Consider the following 23,777-nt stretch of genomic DNA (forward strand, 5'->3'; position numbering starts at 1 on the left):
CTGTTGGCAGGCAGTAACTGGTGGGGGGGCCGGGTGGGGGGGTGGGTGGGTGTTGGCGCCAGAGCTGTTTGATGCGTGCGTTGCCGCCGTGGTTGATGGGAAGGCTGCGCTCCGAGGACAGTTGTGGCTGCCGGAGAGGTGTCGGAGTGGAGCGGTCATTGGGCCGGAGGGCAGGGCTGCTCCTGATGGGGGGGGGGGACGGACCTGGAGAGGCGGGAGAAGTAACCCGTGTGGCGGGAAGCTGCTGAAGTTGCAGAAGGGCCAGCGCAAGGTCTTGCGCGTGGGATGGCCTGAGCGGCTGCCCCCGTACAGAAGATGTCCGAGACTCGTCTGGACACGGCGGTGAGCTCCCCGATGTCCTGAAGAGCCGCCTGGAGGCGGGAGTTGGGCTCGGTGAGGCCTGGAGGTGGCTTCCAACTGGAACGATCGCGCTATGATTCTTTGAGGCCCACGACACCCAAGTTTTTACAAAAGGTCTTTATTTGCCTTGAATAAATAGGGGAATAAATAGAGCAATACAATTGTCATAATAAATAGAATAAGTTAAATAAATAGGTGTATTTTGGGGGGTTGGGGGGTGGCGGGGGCAGCGTGAGGGCGTCGGCAAGTTGCTGGCAGCAGCTGGTTGCCTCGGAGAGAGAGGGGAGTCGGCAGTGCAGCAGGCGAGATGCGTTGGTGGGCACGAAGTAGTGGGGTGGCTCGCGTTGTCCCTGGGTCTGTGCGTGGGGTCTCTGCGTTCCCCGTTGGTGGGTGCCTTTGGGGAGCAGCCGTGGGTGTGGGGCGCGCAGGGGCACGTTGGTGCGTGGGGTGCCGAAGCGTGGCCGTTGCCACGGTCGTGGTGCTGCTGGGCTCTGCGTGGTGCTGGAGGAGGTGGCGGAGGTGGCTTGGTGCGGGTGTTGTGGGGGGAGGGGGGGCAGGCGAGGCGGGTGTTGTGGGAGTGAGGGTCCCTGGGTGAGGGTGCGGGTATTGGGTGAGGGGGGCGTGGATGCGCGGTTGCGGTGAGGAGGCGTTGTGGCTAATCTGCCAGGGTGCGGGTGAGGTTGTGGATGCGCTGGAAGGAGGCGCGAGCTTCGAGGCCGACTTTGTCCCAGGCGCAGGGGCTGTGGTGGTTTGTGCGGAGGAAGTCCTGGATGCGCCGGAAGTACCCGTTGATGGTGAGCCAGGCGTTGCGGGGCCCTTGGCTTTTGACATCCGCGTCGGCGCGAGGGAGGCATTGCTGGAGGAGTTGGATTTGGTCGTGGAGCTGGTTGAGGAGCTGTTGGTGGGCTTGGCTGTCCCAGTGCGCGGGGGTGTTTTCGTTGCTGAGAGTGGTGAAGAGGTGCTGGAGGACGCGGAGGATGGCGGCGGTGGCTTGTTGTGGGGACTGGATTGCCAGGAGGGTGTCGGGGAAGGGGAAAGGTGGGTCGTGTTGGGCGCAGGGCTGAGGCGGGCTGGGAGCCATGGCGTGGAGGAGCTGGAGGCTGTCCCAGTTGAAGGTGCTCTGTTGGGTGCGAAGGTTGGCGCATCTGAGGGCCGCGCTGAGAGTGGGCAGGAGGAGCAGGAGGACCGGGGTGCTGTGCCGCAGGCAGGGGTGTCGGGTTGCGGGCGCAGCCATGGTGGTGTGTCCGGTTGTCCGGTGGTGGTGCCGCCGTGCGGGAGGATCGTGAGCGTGGGTCGTGTTGGCGAGTGCTGTGCTTGCGGCTGTGCTGTGCGTCCGGCTTTATGTGGTGCCGCATCTTTCCCTTTGGCGTTTTCTAGTTGCGAAGAATTTCCTGCTCTCGTTTTCCGTTTTGGTTTGTGGCTGTGGTGGCTTTTGCGGTGTTTGTGGGAGTGCGCTTGTGGGTCTGTCGTGGTGGTGCTGTTGATGTTTTGGGGGCAGCCCGTTTGGGGGAGGCTGTGTGTTGTCTTGTTGTGTTTCCGTGGGGGATATGAAAGTGCCTGTGGCCGCGGCCTTTGGGGCAGCTGTGCTGAGGGTGTGTTTGAGGGTTTTCCTTTTGCCTTGCCGTTGTGGTCCCGTGCCCGCTTTGCGCGTTTGAATTTCTCCACCTCCCAAACTCGTGTTTTCCTGATGCCGCGTCCTGGTCTTGGTTGAGTTGCTTTTGCTTTGAGGATGCCTGTTGTTTTTGTTTTCCTGGGAGTGCGTCGGTGGTCTTGGTGCTCTGGAAGCGTTGTCGCGTGCTGTATTTTGGGAGAACGTTGGGAGGTGCGTGGTGCGGCCTGGTGCAGAGGACAGGTTGCGTTAGAGGAGGTGGCTCACGGCCTCGCGCGCTTGAGCTTTGAGCGTGTGCGTGGATGAAGATGCCACGGTCTCTGTGCTCCGTTTTGGTGTGCTTGAGTCCCACGACGGTTGCGGGTGGTGGTGGGGATGGGGAGGTGTGTGTGCGCGTGTGGTTTGTGCTGCTTGGGGAAGAATATGTGGCGTTGCCCCTTGTGCCTTTGCGTGTGGTGGTGCGTGTGTGTTGCCGAGTGAGCGGGGTCCGTGCAGAGGTGGAGAGGTGTGACGTGGTTGGGCTCACGGAGAGGTGGTAGGGCGGGCTGGCGGATTGGCGAGGGGTAGCGGAGGGCGGGAGGCTGCGAAGGCAGGATGGCGTGGTCCGGGGTGGAGGCGGGGTAGCGCTGTGTGTGAAGGAGAGTCTTGAATGGGTGGAGGTGTGGGCAGGTGGGGCAGGAGGGAGGATTTTGTGGGGTGAGGCTGAGAGGAGAGAAGAGAGGCGGTGGAGGAGCGGGTGCGTGCTGCAGGCGGGCTGCTGAAGGAGAGGGAGGGGCGGATGCTGTTGCGCGTGGGGAGGAGGAGAGAGCCGGCGAGTGAGAGGCGCTGGTCGTCCCGGTCGGCTTGGAGGAGCCGAGTAGGTGCCGGAAGGGCGATAGGGGTGCGCGCCAGGCGTCGTGGGGGTTGCTGGCACGTGTTGAGGAGAGTCTGGTCCTGGCGGTGACTGTTGAAGCGCCATGGGGAGCTAGTGTGTGGGAGCCTTCGGCCTGACTAGCGGCTGAAAGGGGTGTTGGCTGATGCAGAGGGGTGGGGAAGCGCCCTGGCAGGGCGCGGGGCCGCGGAGAGCTGTCTAATGTTCCAGGAGTGTGTGCCGGGAGCCCCCGGATGGTCTCTTGCAACGTGCGGCAGCTGGAGGAGGCGTGGCAGGCGGGCAGGCAGCATGGGTGAACGTGGGGCTGGTGCCCAAGGAAGAGGGGAGAGCGGCGAAGGTGGTGGGAGGGAGAGGAGAAGAGAGGAGAGGCTGCTTGGGAGGGGGAATGGAGAGCCAGGGTGGGTGTGAAGGGCTGGAGTCGGGCAAGGCAGAGGTGAGGTGGGGCTGGAAGGAGAAAGGTTTCTGTAAGTCCCCGGGAGGCTAAGGAGAGTGTGGGCGAGTGTCTGCCTGGGTCCGGGGGGGTAGCGAGGAGGGATTGGGAAGAGGCTGAGGTACCGGGTGCCTGTTGTGTGCCAGTTGTTGTTGGTAAGGCTTGTCCTCGGGGCCTCGCAGGTGCGTGAGGCCGTTTGGAGAGCGTGTGGGAGCAAAGGTGTGTCCACGGTAGGAGAAGAAAGAGGGTAGGGGTCCCTTAAGGCCCGTGGGCATGCGGGAGTGCCTGTGAGCGCATGGGATGCGCCCGCGGGTGTTGCAGGAGGCGTTTTGGCGTTTTTGGGTAGCCGCTGTGCCTCGCTGTTGCAAGGTGCTGTGCATCAGGGGAGGTTGCTGCTGAGTGGCAAAAGGGCGGGGTCGCCACTGTGTTGGAGAAGGGCAAGAGGGAGGACGCAGGGAAGTGGAGGCCGGTGAGACTGAGGCCAGTGGCTGGGCTGTTTCTGGAGGAGGTTTGTCTGGGCAGGTGTTTCTGAAGAGCTGAGTGCCGTGGAGGTGAGCGGGAGGAGGGAGCCTGCGTTTTCCACGGGCAGATGCTGCGTGAGTGGGGTGGTAGCTGGGCATGAGGAGGTGAGTGGTGGGCGGTGTTGAGCAGGGTAGAGCAGTGGACGTTGCACGCGGCGATTTTTGGAAAGGCCTTTGTCAGAGGCTGGCCTCTTTTGGCTAGCGGCAGCTCGGCTCGGTGCGCTCTGCCTAGGTTAGGGCAGAGAGGGGTGTGACGAGAAGGGGAACGCGGCTCTCCGGAGAGCTGCGGTCAGGGGTGCAGCGTGCTGTTGGCAGGCAGTAACTGGTGGGGGGGCCGGGTGGGGGGGTGGGTGGGTGTTGGCGCCAGAGCTGTTTGATGCGTGCGTTGCCGCCGTGGTTGATGGGAAGGCTGCGCTCCGAGGACAGTTGTGGCTGCCGGAGAGGTGTCGGAGTGGAGCGGTCATTGGGCCGGAGGGCAGGGCTGCTCCTGATGGGGGGGGGGGACGGACCTGGAGAGGCGGGAGAAGTAACCCGTGTGGCGGGAAGCTGCTGAAGTTGCAGAAGGGCCAGCGCAAGGTCTTGCGCGTGGGATGGCCTGAGCGGCTGCCCCCGTACAGAAGATGTCCGAGACTCGTCTGGACACGGCGGTGAGCTCCCCGATGTCCTGAAGAGCCGCCTGGAGGCGGGAGTTGGGCTCGGTGAGGCCTGGAGGTGGCTTCCAACTGGAACGATCGCGCTATGATTCTTTGAGGCCCACGACACCCAAGTTTTTACAAAAGGTCTTTATTTGCCTTGAATAAATAGGGGAATAAATAGAGCAATACAATTGTCATAATAAATAGAATAAGTTAAATAAATAGGTGTATTTTGGGGGGTTGGGGGGTGGCGGGGGCAGCGTGAGGGCGTCGGCAAGTTGCTGGCAGCAGCTGGTTGCCTCGGAGAGAGAGGGGAGTCGGCAGTGCAGCAGGCGAGATGCGTTGGTGGGCACGAAGTAGTGGGGTGGCTCGCGTTGTCCCTGGGTCTGTGCGTGGGGTCTCTGCGTTCCCCGTTGGTGGGTGCCTTTGGGGAGCAGCCGTGGGTGTGGGGCGCGCAGGGGCACGTTGGTGCGTGGGGTGCCGAAGCGTGGCCGTTGCCACGGTCGTGGTGCTGCTGGGCTCTGCGTGGTGCTGGAGGAGGTGGCGGAGGTGGCTTGGTGCGGGTGTTGTGGGGGGAGGGGGGGCAGGCGAGGCGGGTGTTGTGGGAGTGAGGGTCCCTGGGTGAGGGTGCGGGTATTGGGTGAGGGGGGCGTGGATGCGCGGTTGCGGTGAGGAGGCGTTGTGGCTAATCTGCCAGGGTGCGGGTGAGGTTGTGGATGCGCTGGAAGGAGGCGCGAGCTTCGAGGCCGACTTTGTCCCAGGCGCAGGGGCTGTGGTGGTTTGTGCGGAGGAAGTCCTGGATGCGCCGGAAGTACCCGTTGATGGTGAGCCAGGCGTTGCGGGGCCCTTGGCTTTTGACATCCGCGTCGGCGCGAGGGAGGCATTGCTGGAGGAGTTGGATTTGGTCGTGGAGCTGGTTGAGGAGCTGTTGGTGGGCTTGGCTGTCCCAGTGCGCGGGGGTGTTTTCGTTGCTGAGAGTGGTGAAGAGGTGCTGGAGGACGCGGAGGATGGCGGCGGTGGCTTGTTGTGGGGACTGGATTGCCAGGAGGGTGTCGGGGAAGGGGAAAGGTGGGTCGTGTTGGGCGCAGGGCTGAGGCGGGCTGGGAGCCATGGCGTGGAGGAGCTGGAGGCTGTCCCAGTTGAAGGTGCTCTGTTGGGTGCGAAGGTTGGCGCATCTGAGGGCCGCGCTGAGAGTGGGCAGGAGGAGCAGGAGGACCGGGGTGCTGTGCCGCAGGCAGGGGTGTCGGGTTGCGGGCGCAGCCATGGTGGTGTGTCCGGTTGTCCGGTGGTGGTGCCGCCGTGCGGGAGGATCGTGAGCGTGGGTCGTGTTGGCGAGTGCTGTGCTTGCGGCTGTGCTGTGCGTCCGGCTTTATGTGGTGCCGCATCTTTCCCTTTGGCGTTTTCTAGTTGCGAAGAATTTCCTGCTCTCGTTTTCCGTTTTGGTTTGTGGCTGTGGTGGCTTTTGCGGTGTTTGTGGGAGTGCGCTTGTGGGTCTGTCGTGGTGGTGCTGTTGATGTTTTGGGGGCAGCCCGTTTGGGGGAGGCTGTGTGTTGTCTTGTTGTGTTTCCGTGGGGGATATGAAAGTGCCTGTGGCCGCGGCCTTTGGGGCAGCTGTGCTGAGGGTGTGTTTGAGGGTTTTCCTTTTGCCTTGCCGTTGTGGTCCCGTGCCCGCTTTGCGCGTTTGAATTTCTCCACCTCCCAAACTCGTGTTTTCCTGATGCCGCGTCCTGGTCTTGGTTGAGTTGCTTTTGCTTTGAGGATGCCTGTTGTTTTTGTTTTCCTGGGAGTGCGTCGGTGGTCTTGGTGCTCTGGAAGCGTTGTCGCGTGCTGTATTTTGGGAGAACGTTGGGAGGTGCGTGGTGCGGCCTGGTGCAGAGGACAGGTTGCGTTAGAGGAGGTGGCTCACGGCCTCGCGCGCTTGAGCTTTGAGCGTGTGCGTGGATGAAGATGCCACGGTCTCTGTGCTCCGTTTTGGTGTGCTTGAGTCCCACGACGGTTGCGGGTGGTGGTGGGGATGGGGAGGTGTGTGTGCGCGTGTGGTTTGTGCTGCTTGGGGAAGAATATGTGGCGTTGCCCCTTGTGCCTTTGCGTGTGGTGGTGCGTGTGTGTTGCCGAGTGAGCGGGGTCCGTGCAGAGGTGGAGAGGTGTGACGTGGTTGGGCTCACGGAGAGGTGGTAGGGCGGGCTGGCGGATTGGCGAGGGGTAGCGGAGGGCGGGAGGCTGCGAAGGCAGGATGGCGTGGTCCGGGGTGGAGGCGGGGTAGCGCTGTGTGTGAAGGAGAGTCTTGAATGGGTGGAGGTGTGGGCAGGTGGGGCAGGAGGGAGGAGTTTGTGGGGTGAGGCTGAGAGGAGAGAAGAGAGGCGGTGGAGGAGCGGGTGCGTGCTGCAGGCGGGCTGCTGAAGGAGAGGGAGGGGCGGATGCTGTTGCGCGTGGGGAGGAGGAGAGAGCCGGCGAGTGAGAGGCGCTGGTCGTCCCGGTCAGCTTGGAGGAGCCGAGTAGGTGCCGGAAGGGCGATAGGGGTGCGCGCCAGGCGTCGTGGGGGTTGCTGGCACGTGTTGAGGAGAGTCTGGTCCTGGCGGTGACTGTTGAAGCGCCATGGGGAGCTAGTGTGTGGGAGCCTTCGGCCTGACTAGCGGCTGAAAGGGGTGTTGGCTGATGCAGAGGGGTGGGGAAGCGCCCTGGCAGGGCGCGGGGCCGCGGAGAGCTGTCTAATGTTCCAGGAGTGTGTGCCGGGAGCCCCCGGATGGTCTCTTGCAACGTGCGGCAGCTGGAGGAGGCGTGGCAGGCGGGCAGGCAGCATGGGTGAACGTGGGGCTGGTGCCCAAGGAAGAGGGGAGAGCGGCGAAGGTGGTGGGAGGGAGAGGAGAAGAGAGGAGAGGCTGCTTGGGAGGGGGAATGGAGAGCCAGGGTGGGTGTGAAGGGCTGGAGTCGGGCAAGGCAGAGGTGAGGTGGGGCTGGAAGGAGAAAGGTTTCTGTAAGTCCCCGGGAGGCTAAGGAGAGTGTGGGCGAGTGTCTGCCTGGGTCCGGGGGGGTAGCGAGGAGGGATTGGGAAGAGGCTGAGGTACCGGGTGCCTGTTGTGTGCCAGTTGTTGTTGGTAAGGCTTGTCCTCGGGGCCTCGCAGGTGCGTGAGGCCGTTTGGAGAGCGTGTGGGAGCAAAGGTGTGTCCACGGTAGGAGAAGAAAGAGGGTAGGGGTCCCTTAAGGCCCGTGGGCATGCGGGAGTGCCTGTGAGCGCATGGGATGCGCCCGCGGGTGTTGCAGGAGGCGTTTTGGCGTTTTTGGGTAGCCGCTGTGCCTCGCTGTTGCAAGGTGCTGTGCATCAGGGGAGGTTGCTGCTGAGTGGCAAAAGGGCGGGGTCGCCACTGTGTTGGAGAAGGGCAAGAGGGAGGACGCAGGGAAGTGGAGGCCGGTGAGACTGAGGCCAGTGGCTGGGCTGTTTCTGGAGGAGGTTTGTCTGGGCAGGTGTTTCTGAAGAGCTGAGTGCCGTGGAGGTGAGCGGGAGGAGGGAGCCTGCGTTTTCCACGGGCAGATGCTGCGTGAGTGGGGTGGTAGCTGGGTATGAGGAGGTGAGTGGTGGGCGGTGTTGAGCAGGGTAGAGCAGTGGACGTTGCACGCGGCGATTTTTGGAAAGGCCTTTGTCAGAGGCTGGCCTCTTTTGGCTAGCGGCAGCTCGGCTCGGTGCGCTCTGCCTAGGTTAGGGCGGAGAGGGGTGTGACGAGAAGGGGAACGCGGCTCTCCGGAGAGCTGCGGTCAGGGGTGCAGCGTGCTGTTGGCAGGCAGTAACTGGTGGGGGGGCCGGGTGGGGGGGTGGGTGGGTGTTGGCGCCAGAGCTGTTTGATGCGTGCGTTGCCGCCGTGGTTGATGGGAAGGCTGCGCTCCGAGGACAGTTGTGGCTGCCGGAGAGGTGTCGGAGTGGAGCGGTCATTGGGCCGGAGGGCAGGGCTGCTCCTGATGGGGGGGGGGTTGGGGGGGGGGGGACGGACGGACCTGGAGAGGCGGGAGAAGTAACCCGTGTGGCGGGAAGCTGCTGAAGTTGCAGAAGGGCCAGTGCAAGGTCTTGCGCGTGGGATGGCCTGAGCGGCTGCCCCCGTACAGAAGATGTCCGAGACTCGTCTGGACACGGCGGTGAGCTCCCCGATGTCCTGAAGAGCCGCCTGGAGGCGGGAGTTGGGCTCGGTGAGGCCTGGAGGTGGCTTCCAACTGGAACGATCGCGCTATGATTCTTTGAGGCCCACGACACCCAAGTTTTTACAAAAGGTCTTTATTTGCCTTGAATAAATAGGGGAATAAATAGAGCAATACAATTGTCATAATAAATAGAATAAGTTAAATAAATAGGTGTATTTTGGGGGGTTGGGGAGTGGCGGGGGCAGCGTGAGGGCGTCGGCAAGTTGCTGGCAGCAGCTGGTTGCCTCGGAGAGAGAGGGGAGTCGGCAGTGCAGCAGGCGAGATGCGTTGGTGGGCACGAAGTAGTGGGGTGGCTCGCGTTGTCCCTGGGTCTGTGCGTGGGGTCTCTGCGTTCCCCGTTGGTGGGTGCCTTTGGGGAGCAGCCGTGGGTGTGGGGCGCGCAGGGGCACGTTGGTGCGTGGGGTGCTGAAGCGTGGCCGTTGCCACGGTCGTGGTGCTGCTGGGCTCTGCGTGGTGCTGGAGGAGGTGGCGGAGGTGGCTTGGTGCGGGTGTTGTGGGGGGAGGGGGGGCAGGCGAGGCGGGTGTTGTGGGAGTGAGGGTCCCTGGGTGAGGGTGCGGGTATTGGGTGAGGGGGGCGTGGATGCGCGGTTGCGGTGAGGAGGCGTTGTGGCTAATCTGCCAGGGTGCGGGTGAGGTTGTGGATGCGCTGGAAGGAGGCGCGAGCTTCGAGGCCGACTTTGTCCCAGGCGCAGGGGCTGTGGTGGTTTGTGCGGAGGAAGTCCTGGATGCGCCGGAAGTACCCGTTGATGGTGAGCCAGGCGTTGCGGGGCCCTTGGCTTTTGACATCCGCGTCGGCGCGAGGGAGGCATTGCTGGAGGAGTTGGATTTGGTCGTGGAGCTGGTTGAGGAGCTGTTGGTGGGCTTGGCTGTCCCAGTGCGCGGGGGTGTTTTCGTTGCTGAGAGTGGTGAAGAGGTGCTGGAGGACGCGGAGGATGGCGGCGGTGGCTTGTTGTGGGGACTGGATTGCCAGGAGGGTGTCGGGGAAGGGGAAAGGTGGGTCGTGTTGGGCGCAGGGCTGAGGCGGGCTGGGAGCCATGGCGTGGAGGAGCTGGAGGCTGTCCCAGTTGAAGGTGCTCTGTTGGGTGCGAAGGTTGGCGCATCTGAGGGCCGCGCTGAGAGCGGGCAGGAGGAGCAGGAGGACCGGGGTGCTGTGCCGCAGGCAGGGGTGTCGGGTTGCGGGCGCAGCCATGGTGGTGTGTCCGGTTGTCCGGTGGTGGTGCCGCCGTGCGGGAGGATCGTGAGCGTGGGTCGTGTTGGCGAGTGCTGTGCTTGCGGCTGTGCTGTGCGTCCGGCTTTATGTGGTGCCGCATCTTTCCCTTTGGCGTTTTCTAGTTGCGAAGAATTTCCTGCTCTCGTTTTCCGTTTTGGTTTGTGGCTGTGGTGGCTTTTGCGGTGTTTGTGGGAGTGCGCTTGTGGGTCTGTCGTGGTGGTGCTGTTGATGTTTTGGGGGCAGCCCGTTTGGGGGAGGCTGTGTGTTGTCTTGTTGTGTTTCCGTGGGGGATATGAAAGTGCCTGTGGCCGCGGCCTTTGGGGCAGCTGTGCTGAGGGTGTGTTTGAGGGTTTTCCTTTTGCCTTGCCGTTGTGGTCCCGTGCCCGCTTTGCGCGTTTGAATTTCTCCACCTCCCAAACTCGTGTTTTCCTGATGCCGCGTCCTGGTCTTGGTTGAGTTGCTTTTGCTTTGAGGATGCCTGTTGTTTTTGTTTTCCTGGGAGTGCGTCGGTGGTCTTGGTGCTCTGGAAGCGTTGTCGCGTGCTGTATTTTGGGAGAACGTTGGGAGGTGCGTGGTGCGGCCTGGTGCAGAGGACAGGTTGCGTTAGAGGAGGTGGCTCACGGCCTCGCGCGCTTGAGCTTTGAGCGTGTGCGTGGATGAAGATGCCACGGTCTCTGTGCTCCGTTTTGGTGTGCTTGAGTCCCACGACGGTTGCGGGTGGTGGTGGGGATGGGGAGGTGTGTGTGCGCGTGTGGTTTGTGCTGCTTGGGGAAGAATATGTGGCGTTGCCCCTTGTGCCTTTGCGTGTGGTGGTGCGTGTGTGTTGCCGAGTGAGCGGGGTCCGTGCAGAGGTGGAGAGGTGTGACGTGGTTGGGCTCACGGAGAGGTGGTAGGGCGGGCTGGCGGATTGGCGAGGGGTAGCGGAGGGCGGGAGGCTGCGAAGGCAGGATGGCGTGGTCCGGGGTGGAGGCGGGGTAGCGCTGTGTGTGAAGGAGAGTCTTGAATGGGTGGAGGTGTGGGCAGGTGGGGCAGGAGGGAGGAGTTTGTGGGGTGAGGCTGAGAGGAGAGAAGAGAGGCGGTGGAGGAGCGGGTGCGTGCTGCAGGCGGGCTGCTGAAGGAGAGGGAGGGGCGGATGCTGTTGCGCGTGGGGAGGAGGAGAGAGCCGGCGAGTGAGAGGCGCTGGTCGTCCCGGTCGGCTTGGAGGAGCCGAGTAGGTGCCGGAAGGGCGATAGGGGTGCGCGCCAGGCGTCGTGGGGGTTGCTGGCACGTGTTGAGGAGAGTCTGGTCCTGGCGGTGACTGTTGAAGCGCCATGGGGAGCTAGTGTGTGGGAGCCTTCGGCCTGACTAGCGGCTGAAAGGGGTGTTGGCTGATGCAGAGGGGTGGGGAAGCGCCCTGGCAGGGCGCGGGGCCGCGGAGAGCTGTCTAATGTTCCAGGAGTGTGTGCTGGGAGCCCCCGGATGGTCTCTTGCAACGTGCGGCAGCTGGAGGAGGCGTGGCAGGCGGGCAGGCAGCATGGGTGAACGTGGGGCTGGTGCCCAAGGAAGAGGGGAGAGCGGCGAAGGTGGTGGGAGGGAGAGGAGAAGAGAGGAGAGGCTGCTTGGGAGGGGGAATGGAGAGCCAGGGTGGGTGTGAAGGGCTGGAGTCGGGCAAGGCAGAGGTGAGGTGGGGCTGGAAGGAGAAAGGTTTCTGTAAGTCCCCGGGAGGCTAAGGAGAGTGTGGGCGAGTGTCTGCCTGGGTCCGGGGGGGTAGCGAGGAGGGATTGGGAAGAGGCTGAGGTACCGGGTGCCTGTTGTGTGCCAGTTGTTGTTGGTAAGGCTTGTCCTCGGGGCCTCGCAGGTGCGTGAGGCCGTTTGGAGAGCGTGTGGGAGCAAAGGTGTGTCCACGGTAGGAGAAGAAAGAGGGTAGGGGTCCCTTAAGGCCCGTGGGCATGCGGGAGTGCCTGTGAGCGCATGGGATGCGCCCGCGGGTGTTGCAGGAGGCGTTTTGGCGTTTTTGGGTAGCCGCTGTGCCTCGCTGTTGCAAGGTGCTGTGCATCAGGGGAGGTTGCTGCTGAGTGGCAAAAGGGCGGCCTCGCCACTGTGTTGGAGAAGGGCAAGAGGGAGGACGCAGGGAAGTGGAGGCCGGTGAGGGTGAGACTGAGGCCAGTGGCTGGGCTGTTTCTGGAGGAGGTTTGTCTGGGCAGGTGTTTCTGAAGAGCTGAGTGCCGTGGAGGTGAGCGGGAGGAGGGAGCCTGCGTTTTCCACGGGCAGATGCTGCGTGAGTGGGGTGGTAGCTGGGCATGAGGAGGTGAGTGGTGGGCGGTGTTGAGCAGGGTAGAGCAGTGGACGTTGCACGCGGCGATTTTTGGAAAGGCCTTTGTCAGAGGCTGGCCTCTTTTGGCTAGCGGCAGCTCGGCTCGGTGCGCTCTGCCTAGGTTAGGGCAGAGAGGGGTGTGACGAGAAGGGGAACGCGGCTCTCCGGAGAGCTGCGGTCAGGGGTGCAGCGTGCTGTTGGCAGGCAGTAACTGGTGGGGGGGTGGGTGGGTGTTGGCGCCAGAGCTGTTTGATGCGTGCGTTGCCGCCGTGGTTGATGGGAAGGCTGCGCTCCGAGGACAGTTGTGGCTGCCGGAGAGGTGTCGGAGTGGAGTGGTCATTGGGCCGGAGGGCAGGGCTGCTCCTGATGGGGGGGGGGACGGACCTGGAGAGGCGGGAGAAGTAACCCGTGTGGCGGGAAGCTGCTGAAGTTGCAGAAGGGCCAGCGCAAGGTCTTGCGCGTGGGATGGCCTGAGCGGCTGCCCCCGTACAGAAGATGTCCGAGACTCGTCTGGACACGGCGGTGAGCTCCCCGATGTCCTGAAGAGCCGCCTGGAGGCGGGAGTTGGGCTCGGTGAGGCCTGGAGGTGGCTTCCAACTGGAACGATCGCGCTATGATTCTTTGAGGCCCACGACACCCAAGTTTTTACAAAAGGTCTTTATTTGCCTTGAATAAATAGGGGAATAAATAGAGCAATACAATTGTCATAATAAATAGAATAAGTTAAATAAATAGGTGTATTTTGGGGGGTTGGGGGGTGGCGGGGGCAGCGTGAGGGCGTCGGCAAGTTGCTGGCAGCAGCTGGTTGCCTCGGAGAGAGAGGGGAGTCGGCAGTGCAGCAGGCGAGATGCGTTGGTGGGCACGAAGTAGTGGGGTGGCTCGCGTTGTCCCTGGGTCTGTGCGTGGGGTCTCTGCGTTCCCCGTTGGTGGGTGCCTTTGGGGAGCAGCCGTGGGTGTGGGGCGCGCAGGGGCACGTTGGTGCATGGGGTGCCGAAGCGTGGCCGTTGCCACGGTCGTGGTGCTGCTGGGCTCTGCGTGGTGCTGGAGGAGGTGGCGGAGGTGGCTTGGTGCGGGTGTTGTGGGGGGAGGGGGGGCAGGCGAGGCGGGTGTTGTGGGAGTGAGGGTCCCTGGGTGAGGGTGCGGGTATTGGGTGAGGGGGGCGTGGATGCGCGGTTGCGGTGAGGAGGCGTTGTGGCTAATCTGCCAGGGTGCGGGTGAGGTTGTGGATGCGCTGGAAGGAGGCGCGAGCTTCGAGGCCGACTTTGTCCCAGGCGCAGGGGCTGTGGTGGTTTGTGCGGAGGAAGTCCTGGATGCGCCGGAAGTACCCGTTGATGGTGAGCCAGGCGTTGCGGGGCCCTTGGCTTTTGACATCCGCGTCGGCGCGAGGGAGGCATTGCTGGAGGAGTTGGATTTGGCCGTGGAGCTGGTTGAGGAGCTGTTGGTGGGCTTGGCTGTCCCAGTGCGCGGGGGTGTTTTCGTTGCTGAGAGTGGTGAAGAGGTGCTGGAGGACGCGGAGGATGGCGGCGGTGGCTTGTTGTGGGGACTGGATTGCCAGGAGGGTGTCGGGGAAGGGGAAAGGTGGGTCGTGTTGGGCGCAGGGCTGAGGCGGGCTGGGAGCCATGGCGTGGAGGAGCTGGAGGCTGTCCCAGTTGAAGGTGCTCTGTTGGGTGCGAAGGTTGGCGCATCTGAGGGCCGCGCTGAGAGCGGGCAGGAGGAGCAGGAGGACCGGGGTGCTGTGCCGCAGGCAGGGGTGTCGGGTTGCGGGCGCAGCCATGGTGGTGTGTCCGGTTGTCCGGTGGTGGTGCCGCCGTGCGGGAGGATCGTGAGCGTGGGTCGTGTTGGCGAGTGCTGTGCTTGCGGCTGTGCTGTGCGTCCGGCTTTATGTGGTGCCGCATCTTTCCCTTTGGCGTTTTCTAGTTGCGAAGAATTTCCTGCTCTCGTTTTCCGTTTTGGTTTGTGGCTGTGGTGGCTTTTGCGGTGTTTGTGGGAGTGCGCTTGTGGGTCTGTCGTGGTGGTGCTGTTGATGTTTTGGGGGCAGCCCGTTTGGGGGAGGCTGTGTGTTGTCTTGTTGTGTTTCCGTGGGGGATATGAAAGTGCCTGTGGCCGCGGCCTTTGGGGCAGCTGTGCTGAGGGTGTGTTTGAGGGTTTTCCTTTTGCCTTGCCGTTGTGGTCCCGTGCCCGCTTTGCGCGTTTGAATTTCTCCACCTCCCAAACTCGTGTTTTCCTGATGCCGCGTCCTGGTCTTGGTTGAGTTGCTTTTGCTTTGAGGATGCCTGTTGTTTTTGTTTTCCTGGGAGTGCGTCGGTGGTCTTGGTGCTCTGGAAGCGTTGTCGCGTGCTGTATTTTGGGAGAACGTTGGGAGGTGCGTGGTGCGGCCTGGTGCAGAGGACAGGTTGCGTTAGAGGAGGTGGCTCACGGCCTCGCGCGCTTGAGCTTTGAGCGTGTGCGTGGATGAAGATGCCACGGTCTCTGTGCTCCGTTTTGGTGTGCTTGAGTCCCACGACGGTTGCGGGTGGTGGTGGGGATGGGGAGGTGTGTGTGCGCGTGTGGTTTGTGCTGCTTGGGGAAGAATATGTGGCGTTGCCCCTTGTGCCTTTGCGTGTGGTGGTGCGTGTGTGTTGCCGAGTGAGCGGGGTCCGTGCAGAGGTGGAGAGGTGTGACGTGGTTGGGCTCACGGAGAGGTGGTAGGGCGGGCTGGCGGATTGGCGAGGGGTAGCGGAGGGCGGGAGGCTGCGAAGGCAGGATGGCGTGGTCCGGGGTGGAGGCGGGGTAGCGCTGTGTGTGAAGGAGAGTCTTGAATGGGTGGAGGTGTGGGCAGGTGGGGCAGGAGGGAGGAGTTTGTGGGGTGAGGCTGAGAGGAGAGAAGAGAGGCGGTGGAGGAGCGGGTGCGTGCTGCAGGCGGGCTGCTGAAGGAGAGGGAGGGGCGGATGCTGTTGCGCGTGGGGAGGAGGAGAGAGCCGGCGAGTGAGAGGCGCTGGTCGTCCCGGTCGGCTTGGAGGAGCCGAGTAGGTGCCGGAAGGGCGATAGGGGTGCGCGCCAGGCGTCGTGGGGGTTGCTGGCACGTGTTGAGGAGAGTCTGGTCCTGGCGGTGACTGTTGAAGCGCCATGGGGAGCTAGTGTGTGGGAGCCTTCGGCCTGACTAGCGGCTGAAAGGGGTGTTGGCTGATGCAGAGGGGTGGGGAAGCGCCCTGGCAGGGCGCGGGGCCGCGGAGAGCTGTCTAATGTTCCAGGAGTGTGTGCCGGGAGCCCCCGGATGGTCTCTTGCAACGTGCGGCAGCTGGAGGAGGCGTGGCAGGCGGGCAGGCAGCATGGGTGAACGTGGGGCTGGTGCCCAAGGAAGAGGGGAGAGCGGCGAAGGTGGTGGGAGGGAGAGGAGAGAGGAGAGGCTGCTTGGGAGGGGGAATGGAGAGCCAGGGTGGGTGTGAAGGGCTGGAGTCGGGCAAGGCAGAGGTGAGGTGGGGCTGGAAGGAGAAAGGTTTCTGTAAGTCCCCGGGAGGCTAAGGAGAGTGTGGGCGAGTGTCTGCCTGGGTCCGGGGGGGTAGCGAGGAGGGATTGGGAAGAGGCTGAGGTACCGGGTGCCTGTTGTGTGCCAGTTGTTGTTGGTAAGGCTTGTCCTCGGGGCCTCGCAGGTGCGTGAGGCCGTTTGGAGAGCGTGTGGGAGCAAAGGTGTGTCCACGGTAGGAGAAGAAAGAGGGTAGGGGTCCCTTAAGGCCCGTGGGCATGCGGGAGTGCCTGTGAGCGCATGGGATGCGCCCGCGGGTGTTGCAGGAGGCGTTTTGGCGTTTTTGGGTAGCCGCTGTGCCTCGCTGTTGCAAGGTGCTGTGCATCAGGGGAGGTTGCTGCTGAGTGGCAAAAGGGCGGCCTCGCCACTGTGTTGGAGAAGGGCAAGAGGGAGGACGCAGGGAAGTGGAGGCCGGTGAGGGTGAGACTGAGGCCAGTGGCTGGGCTGTTTCTGGAGGAGGTTTGTCTGGGCAGGTGTTTCTGAAGAGCTGAGTGCCGTGGAGGTGAGCGGGAGGAGGGAGCCTGCGTTTTCCACGGGCAGATGCTGCGTGAGTGGGGTGGTAGCTGGGCATGAGGAGGTGAGTGGTGGGCGGTGTTGAGCAGGGTAGAGCAGTGGACGTTGCACGCGGCGATTTTTGGAAAGGCCTTTGTCAGAGGCTGGCCTCTTTTGGCTAGCGGCAGCTCGGCTCGGTGCGCTCTGCCTAGGTTAGGGCGGAGAGGGGTGTGACGAGAAGGGGAACGCGGCTCTCCGGAGAGCTGCGGTCAGGGGTGCAGCGTGCTGTTGGCAGGCAGTAACTGGTGGGGGGGCCGGGTGGGTGGGTGGGTGGGTGTTGGCGCCAGAGCTGTTTGATGCGTGCGTTGCCGCCGTGGTTGATGGGAAGGCTGCGCTCCGAGGACAGTTGTGGCTGCCGGAGAGGTGTCGGAGTGGAGCGGTCATTGGGCCGGAGGGCAGGGCTGCTCCTGATGGGGGGGGGTTGGGGGGGGGGACGGACCTGGAGAGGCGGGAGAAGTAACCCGTGTGGCGGGAAGCTGCTGAAGTTGCAGAAGGGCCAGCGCAAGGTCTTGCGCGTGGGATGGCCTGAGCGGCTGCCCCCGTACAGAAGATGTCCGAGACTCGTCTGGACACGGCGGTGAGCTCCCCGATGTCCTGAAGAGCCGCCTGGAGGCGGGAGTTGGGCTCGGTGAGGCCTGGAGGTGGCTTCCAACTGGAACGATCGCGCTATGATTCTTTGAGGCCCACGACACCCAAGTTTTTACAAAAGGTCTTTATTTGCCTTGAATAAATAGGGGAATAAATAGAGCAATACAATTGTCATAATAAATAGAATAAGTTAAATAAATAGGTGTATTTTGGGGGGTTGGGGGGTGGCGGGGGCAGCGTGAGGGCGTCGGCAAGTTGCTGGCAGCAGCTGGTTGCCTCGGAGAGAGAGGGGAGTCGGCAGTGCAGCAGGCGAGATGCGTTGGTGGGCACGAAGTAGTGGGGTGGCTCGCGTTGTCCCTGGGTCTGTGCGTGGGGTCTCTGCGTTCCCCGTTGGTGGGTGCCTTTGGGGAGCAGCCGTGGGTGTGGGGCGCGCAGGGGCACGTTGGTGCGTGGGGTGCCGAAGCGTGGCCGTTGCCACGGTCGTGGTGCTGCTGGGCTCTGCGTGGTGCTGGAGGAGGTGGCGGAGGTGGCTTGGTGCGGGTGTTGTGGGGGGAGGGGGGGCAGGCGAGGCGGGTGTTGTGGGAGTGAGGGTCCCTGGGTGAGGGTGCGGGTATTGGGTGAGGGGGGCGTGGATGCGCGGTTGCGGTGAGGAGGCGTTGTGGCTAATCTGCCAGGGTGCGGGTGAGGTTGTGGATGCGCTGGAAGGAGGCGCGAGCTTCGAGGCCGACTTTGTCCCAGGCGCAGGGGCTGTGGTGGTTTGTGCGGAGGAAGTCCTGGATGCGCCGGAAGTACCCGTTGATGGTGAGCCAGGCGTTGCGGGGCCCTTGGCTTTTGACATCCGCGTCGGCGCGAGGGAGGCATTGCTGGAGGAGTTGGATTTGGCCGTGGAGCTGGTTGAGGAGCTGTTGGTGGGCTTGGCTGTCCCAGTGCGCGGGGGTGTTTTCGTTGCTGAGAGTGGTGAAGAGGTGCTGGAGGACGCGGAGGATGGCGGCGGTGGCTTGTTGTGGGGACTGGATTGCCAGGAGGGTGTCGGGGAAGGGGAAAGGTGGGTCGTGTTGGGCGCAGGGCTGAGGCGGGCTGGGAGCCATGGCGTGGAGGAGCTGGAGGCTGTCCCAGTTGAAGGTGCTCTGTTGGGTGCGAAGGTTGGCGCATCTGAGGGCCGCGCTGAGAGCGGGCAGGAGGAGCAGGAGGACCGGGGTGCTGTGCCGCAGGCAGGGGTGTCGGGTTGCGGGCGCAGCCATGGTGGTGTGTCCGGTTGTCCGGTGGTGGTGCCGCCGTGCGGGAGGATCGTGAGCGTGGGTCGTGTTGGCGAGTGCTGTGCTTGCGGCTGTGCTGTGCGTCCGGCTTTATGTGGTGCCGCATCTTTCCCTTTGGCGTTTTCTAGTTGCGAAGAATTTCCTGCTCTCGTTTTCCGTTTTGGTTTGTGGCTGTGGTGGCTTTTGCGGTGTTTGTGGGAGTGCGCTTGTGGGTCTGTCGTGGTGGTGCTGTTGATGTTTTGGGGGCAGCCCGTTTGGGGGAGGCTGTGTGTTGTCTTGTTGTGTTTCCGTGGGGGATATGAAAGTGCCTGTGGCCGCGGCCTTTGGGGCAGCTGTGCTGAGGGTGTGTTTGAGGGTTTTCCTTTTGCCTTGCCGTTGTGGTCCCGTGCCCGCTTTGCGCGTTTGAATTTCTCCACCTCCCAAACTCGTGTTTTCCTGATGCCGCGTCCTGGTCTTGGTTGAGTTGCTTTTGCTTTGAGGATGCCTGTTGTTTTTGTTTTCCTGGGAGTGCGTCGGTGGTCTTGGTGCTCTGGAAGCGTTGTCGCGTGCTGTATTTTGGGAGAACGTTGGGAGGTGCGTGGTGCGGCCTGGTGCAGAGGACAGGTTGCGTTAGAGGAGGTGGCTCACGGCCTCGCGCGCTTGAGCTTTGAGCGTGTGCGTGGATGAAGATGCCACGGTCTCTGTGCTCCGTTTTGGTGTGCTTGAGTCCCACGACGGTTGCGGGTGGTGGTGGGGATGGGGAGGTGTGTGTGCGCGTGTGGTTTGTGCTGCTTGGGGAAGAATATGTGGCGTTGCCCCTTGTGCCTTTGCGTGTGGTGGTGCGTGTGTGTTGCCGAGTGAGCGGGGTCCGTGCAGAGGTGGAGAGGTGTGACGTGGTTGGGCTCACGGAGAGGTGGTAGGGCGGGCTGGCGGATTGGCGAGGGGTAGCGGAGGGCGGGAGGCTGCGAAGGCAGGATGGCGTGGTCCGGGGTGGAGGCGGGGTAGCGCTGTGTGTGAAGGAGAGTCTTGAATGGGTGGAGGTGTGGGCAGGTGGGGCAGGAGGGAGGAGTTTGTGGGGTGAGGCTGAGAGGAGAGAAGAGAGGCGGTGGAGGAGCGGGTGCGTGCTGCAGGCGGGCTGCTGAAGGAGAGGGAGGGGCGGATGCTGTTGCGCGTGGGGAGGAGGAGAGAGCCGGCGAGTGAGAGGCGCTGGTCGTCCCGGTCGGCTTGGAGGAGCCGAGTAGGTGCCGGAAGGGCGATAGGGGTGCGCGCCAGGCGTCGTGGGGGTTGCTGGCACGTGTTGAGGAGAGTCTGGTCCTGGCGGTGACTGTTGAAGCGCCATGGGGAGCTAGTGTGTGGGAGCCTTCGGCCTGACTAGCGGCTGAGAGGGGTGTTGGCTGATGCAGAGGGGTGGGGAAGCGCCCTGGCAGGGCGCGGGGCCGCGGAGAGCTGTCTAATGTTCCAGGAGTGTGTGCCGGGAGCCCCCGGATGGTCTCTTGCAACGTGCGGCAGCTGGAGGAGGCGTGGCAGGCGGGCAGGCAGCATGGGTGAACGTGGGGCTGGTGCCCAAGGAAGAGGGGAGAGCGGCGAAGGTGGTGGGAGGGAGAGGAGAAGAGAGGAGAGGCTGCTTGGGAGGGGGAATGGAGAGCCAGGGTGGGTGTGAAGGGCTGGAGTCGGGCAAGGCAGAGGTGAGGTGGGGCTGGAAGGAGAAAGGTTTCTGTAAGTCCCCGGGAGGCTAAGGAGAGTGTGGGCGAGTGTCTGCCTGGGTCCGGGGGGGTAGCGAGGAGGGATTGGGAAGAGGCTGAGGTACCGGGTGCCTGTTGTGTGCCAGTTGTTGTTGGTAAGGCTTGTCCTCGGGGCCTCGCAGGTGCGTGAGGCCGTTTGGAGAGCGTGTGGGAGCAAAGGTGTGTCCACGGTAGGAGAAGAAAGAGGGTAGGGGTCCCTTAAGGCCCGTGGGCATGCGGGAGTGCCTGTGAGCGCATGGGATGCGCCCGCGGGTGTTGCAGGAGGCGTTTTGGCGTTTTTGGGTAGCCGCTGTGCCTCGCTGTTGCAAGGTGCTGTGCATCAGGGGAGGTTGCTGCTGAGTGGCAAAAGGGCGGCCTCGCCACTGTGTTGGAGAAGGGCAAGAGGGAGGACGCAGGGAAGTGGAGGCCGGTGAGGGTGAGACTGAGGCCAGTGGCTGGGCTGTTTCTGGAGGAGGTTTGTCTGGGCAGGTGTTTCTGAAGAGCTGAGTGCCGTGGAGGTGAGCGGGAGGAGGGAGCCTGCGTTTTCCACGGGCAGATGCTGCGTGAGTGGGGTGGTAGCTGGGCATGAGGAGGTGAGTGGTGGGCGGTGTTGAGCAGGGTAGAGCAGTGGACGTTGCACGCGGCGATTTTTGGAAAGGCCTTTGTCAGAGGCTGGCCTCTTTTGGCTAGCGGCAGCTCGGCTCGGTGCGCTCTGCCTAGGTTAGGGCGGAGAGGGGTGTGACGAGAAGGGGAACGCGGCTCTCCGGAGAGCTGCGGTCAGGGGTGCAGCGTGCTGTTGGCAGGCAGTAACTGGTGGGGGGGCCGGGTGGGTGGGTGGGTGGGTGTTGGCGCCAGAGCTGTTTGATGCGTGCATTGCCGCCGTGGTTGATGGGAAGGCTGCGCTCCGAGGACAGTTGTGGCTGCCGGAGAGGTGTCGGAGTGGAGCGGTCATTGGGCCGGAGGGCAGGGCTGCTCCTGATGGGGGGGGGGTTGGGGGGGGGGGGGGACGGACCTGGAGAGGCGGGAGAAGTAACCCGTGTGGCGGGAAGCTGCTGAAGTTGCAGAAGGGCCAGCGCAAGGTCTTGCGCGTGGGATGGCCTGAGCGGCTGCCCCCGTACAGAAGATGTCCGAGACTCGTCTGGACACGGCGGTGAGCTCCCCGATGTCCTGAAGAGCCGCCTGGAGGCGGGAGTTGGGCTCGGTGAGGCCTGGAGGTGGCTTCCAACTGGAACGATCGCGCTATGATTCTTTGAGGCCCACGACACCCAAGTTTTTACAAAAGGTCTTTATTTGCCTTGAATAAATAGGGGAATAAATAGAGCAATACAATTGTCATAATAAATAGAATAAGTTAAATAAATAGGTGTATTTTGGGGGGTTGGGGGGTGGCGGGGGCAGCGTGAGGGCGTCGGCAAGTTGCTGGCAGCAGCTGGTTGCCTCGGAGAGAGAGGGGAGTCGGCAGTGCAGCAGGCGAGATGCGTTGGTGGGCACGAAGTAGTGGGGTGGCTCGCGTTGTCCCTGGGTCTGTGCGTGGGGTCTCTGCGTTCCCCGTTGGTGGGTGCCTTTGGGGAGCAGCCGTGGGTGTGGGGCGCGCAGGGGCACGTTGGTGCGTGGGGTGCCGAAGCGTGGCCGTTGCCACGGTCGTGGTGCTGCTGGGCTCTGCGTGGTGCTGGAGGAGGTGGCAGAGGTGGCTTGGTGCGGGTGTTGTGGGGGGAGGGGGGGCAGGCGAGGCGGGTGTTGTGGGAGTGAGGGTCCCTGGGTGAGGGTGCGGGTATTGGGTGAGGGGGGCGTGGATGCGCGGTTGCGGTGAGGAGGCGTTGTGGCTAATCTGCCAGGGTGCGGGTGAGGTTGTGGATGCGCTGGAAGGAGGCGCGAGCTTCGAGGCCGACTTTGTCCCAGGCGCAGGGGCTGTGGTGGTTTGTGCGGAGGAAGTCCTGGATGCGCCGGAAGTACCCGTTGATGGTGAGCCAGGCGTTGCGGGGCCCTTGGCTTTTGACATCCGCGTCGGCGCGAGGGAGGCATTGCTGGAGGAGTTGGATTTGGTCGTGGAGCTGGTTGAGGAGCTGTTGGTGGGCTTGGCTGTCCCAGTGCGCGGGGGTGTTTTCGTTGCTGAGAGTGGTGAAGAGGTGCTGGAGGACGCGGAGGATGGCGGCGGTGGCTTGTTGTGGGGACTGGATTGCCAGGAGGGTGTCGGGGAAGGGGAAAGGTGGGTCGTGTTGGGCGCAGGGCTGAGGCGGGCTGGGAGCCATGGCGTGGAGGAGCTGGAGGCTGTCCCAGTTGAAGGTGCTCTGTTGGGTGCGAAGGTTGGCGCATCTGAGGGCCGCGCTGAGAGCGGGCAGGAGGAGCAGGAGGACCGGGGTGCTGTGCCGCAGGCAGGGGTGTCGGGTTGCGGGCGCAGCCATGGTGGTGTGTCCGGTTGTCCGGTGGTGGTGCCGCCGTGCGGGAGGATCGTGAGCGTGGGTCGTGTTGGCGAGTGCTGTGCTTGCGGCTGTGCTGTGCGTCCGGCTTTATGTGGTGCCGCATCTTTCCCTTTGGCGTTTTCTAGTTGCGAAGAATTTCCTGCTCTCGTTTTCCGTTTTGGTTTGTGGCTGTGGTGGCTTTTGCGGTGTTTGTGGGAGTGCGCTTGTGGGTCTGTCGTGGTGGTGCTGTTGATGTTTTGGGGGCAGCCCGTTTGGGGGAGGCTGTGTGTTGTCTTGTTGTGTTTCCGTGGGGGATATGAAAGTGCCTGTGGCCGCGGCCTTTGGGGCAGCTGTGCTGAGGGTGTGTTTGAGGGTTTTCCTTTTGCCTTGCCGTTGTGGTCCCGTGCCCGCTTTGCGCGTTTGAATTTCTCCACCTCCCAAACTCGTGTTTTCCTGATGCCGCGTCCTGGTCTTGGTTGAGTTGCTTTTGCTTTGAGGATGCCTGTTGTTTTTGTTTTCCTGGGAGTGCGTCGGTGGTCTTGGTGCTCTGGAAGCGTTGTCGCGTGCTGTATTTTGGGAGAACGTTGGGAGGTGCGTGGTGCGGCCTGGTGCAGAGGACAGGTTGCGTTAGAGGAGGTGGCTCACGGCCTCGCACGCTTGAGCTTTGAGCGTGTGCGTGGATGAAGATGCCACGGTCTCTGTGCTCCGTTTTGGTGTGCTTGAGTCCCACGACGGTTGCGGGTGGTGGTGGGGATGGGGAGGTGTGTGTGCGCGTGTGGTTTGTGCTGCTTGGGGAAGAATATGTGGCGTTGCCCCTTGTGCCTTTGCGTGTGGTGGTGCGTGTGTGTTGCCGAGTGAGCGGGGTCCGTGCAGAGGTGGAGAGGTGTGACGTGGTTGGGCTCACGGAGAGGTGGTAGGGCGGGCTGGCGGATTGGCGAGGGGTAGCGGAGGGCGGGAGGCTGCGAAGGCAGGATGGCGTGGTCCGGGGTGGAGGCGGGGTAGCACTGTGTGTGAAGGAGAGTCTTGAATGGGTGGAGGTGTGGGCAGGTGGGGCAGGAGGGAGGAGTTTGTGGGGTGAGGCTGAGAGGAGAGAAGAGAGGCGGTGGAGGAGCGGGTGCGTGCTGCAGGCGGGCTGCTGAAGGAGAGGGAGGGGCGGATGCTGTTGCGCGTGGGGAGGAGGAGAGAGCCGGCGAGTGAGAGGCGCTGGTCGTCCCGGTCGGCTTGGAGGAGCCGAGTAGGTGCCGGAAGGGCGATAGGGGTGCGCGCCAGGCGTCGTGGGGGTTGCTGGCACGTGTTGAGGAGAGTCTGGTCCTGGCGGTGACTGTTGAAGCGCCATGGGGAGCTAGTGTGTGGGAGCCTTCGGCCTGACTAGCGGCTGAAAGGGGTGTTGGCTGATGCAGAGGGGTGGGGAAGCGCCCTGGCAGGGCGCGGGGCCGCGGAGAGCTGTCTAATGTTCCAGGAGTGTGTGCCGGGAGCCCCCGGATGGTCTCTTGCAACGTGCGGCAGCTGGAGGAGGCGTGGCAGGCGGGCAGGCAGCATGGGTGAACGTGGGGCTGGTGCCCAAGGAAGAGGGGAGAGCGGCGAAGGTGGTGGGAGGGAGAGGAGAAGAGAGGAGAGGCTGCTTGGGAGGGGGAATGGAGAGCCAGGGTGGGTGTGAAGGGCT

The 23,777-nt window shown here is 63.3% G+C and overlaps 5 protein-coding genes across 5 annotated transcripts in view; 1 reads left to right on the forward strand and 4 right to left on the reverse strand.

Annotated features, from left to right (window-relative positions):
* LOC138064673 (ubiquitin-associated protein 2-like) overlaps positions 1-23,777 on the forward strand; it is a 112,606-nt gene that overhangs the window by 38,443 nt on the left and 50,386 nt on the right. The window lies entirely within an intron of this gene.
* Positions 9,149-10,523, reverse strand: LOC138064495 (interferon-like). Its single transcript, XM_068927354.1, has one exon. It carries the CDS (start codon positions 9,801-9,803, stop codon positions 9,225-9,227), a length of 579 nt encoding a protein of 192 aa, XP_068783455.1. The 5' UTR covers positions 9,804-10,523; the 3' UTR covers positions 9,149-9,224.
* Positions 13,238-14,617, reverse strand: LOC138064503 (interferon-like). Its single transcript, XM_068927377.1, has one exon. It carries the CDS (start codon positions 13,889-13,891, stop codon positions 13,313-13,315), a length of 579 nt encoding a protein of 192 aa, XP_068783478.1. The 5' UTR covers positions 13,892-14,617; the 3' UTR covers positions 13,238-13,312.
* Positions 17,328-18,726, reverse strand: LOC138064789 (interferon-like). Its single transcript, XM_068928719.1, has one exon. The coding sequence runs from the start codon at positions 17,998-18,000 to the stop codon at positions 17,422-17,424; it is 579 nt and encodes a 192-aa protein (XP_068784820.1). The 5' UTR covers positions 18,001-18,726; the 3' UTR covers positions 17,328-17,421.
* Positions 21,449-22,745, reverse strand: LOC138064788 (interferon-like). The gene has a single exon (XM_068928716.1). It carries the CDS (start codon positions 22,115-22,117, stop codon positions 21,539-21,541), a length of 579 nt encoding a protein of 192 aa, XP_068784817.1. The 5' UTR covers positions 22,118-22,745; the 3' UTR covers positions 21,449-21,538.

The sequence above is a fragment of the Struthio camelus genome, chromosome Z (genome assembly GCF_040807025.1).
Source record: "Struthio camelus isolate bStrCam1 chromosome Z, bStrCam1.hap1, whole genome shotgun sequence".
NCBI lineage: Eukaryota > Metazoa > Chordata > Aves > Struthioniformes > Struthionidae > Struthio > Struthio camelus.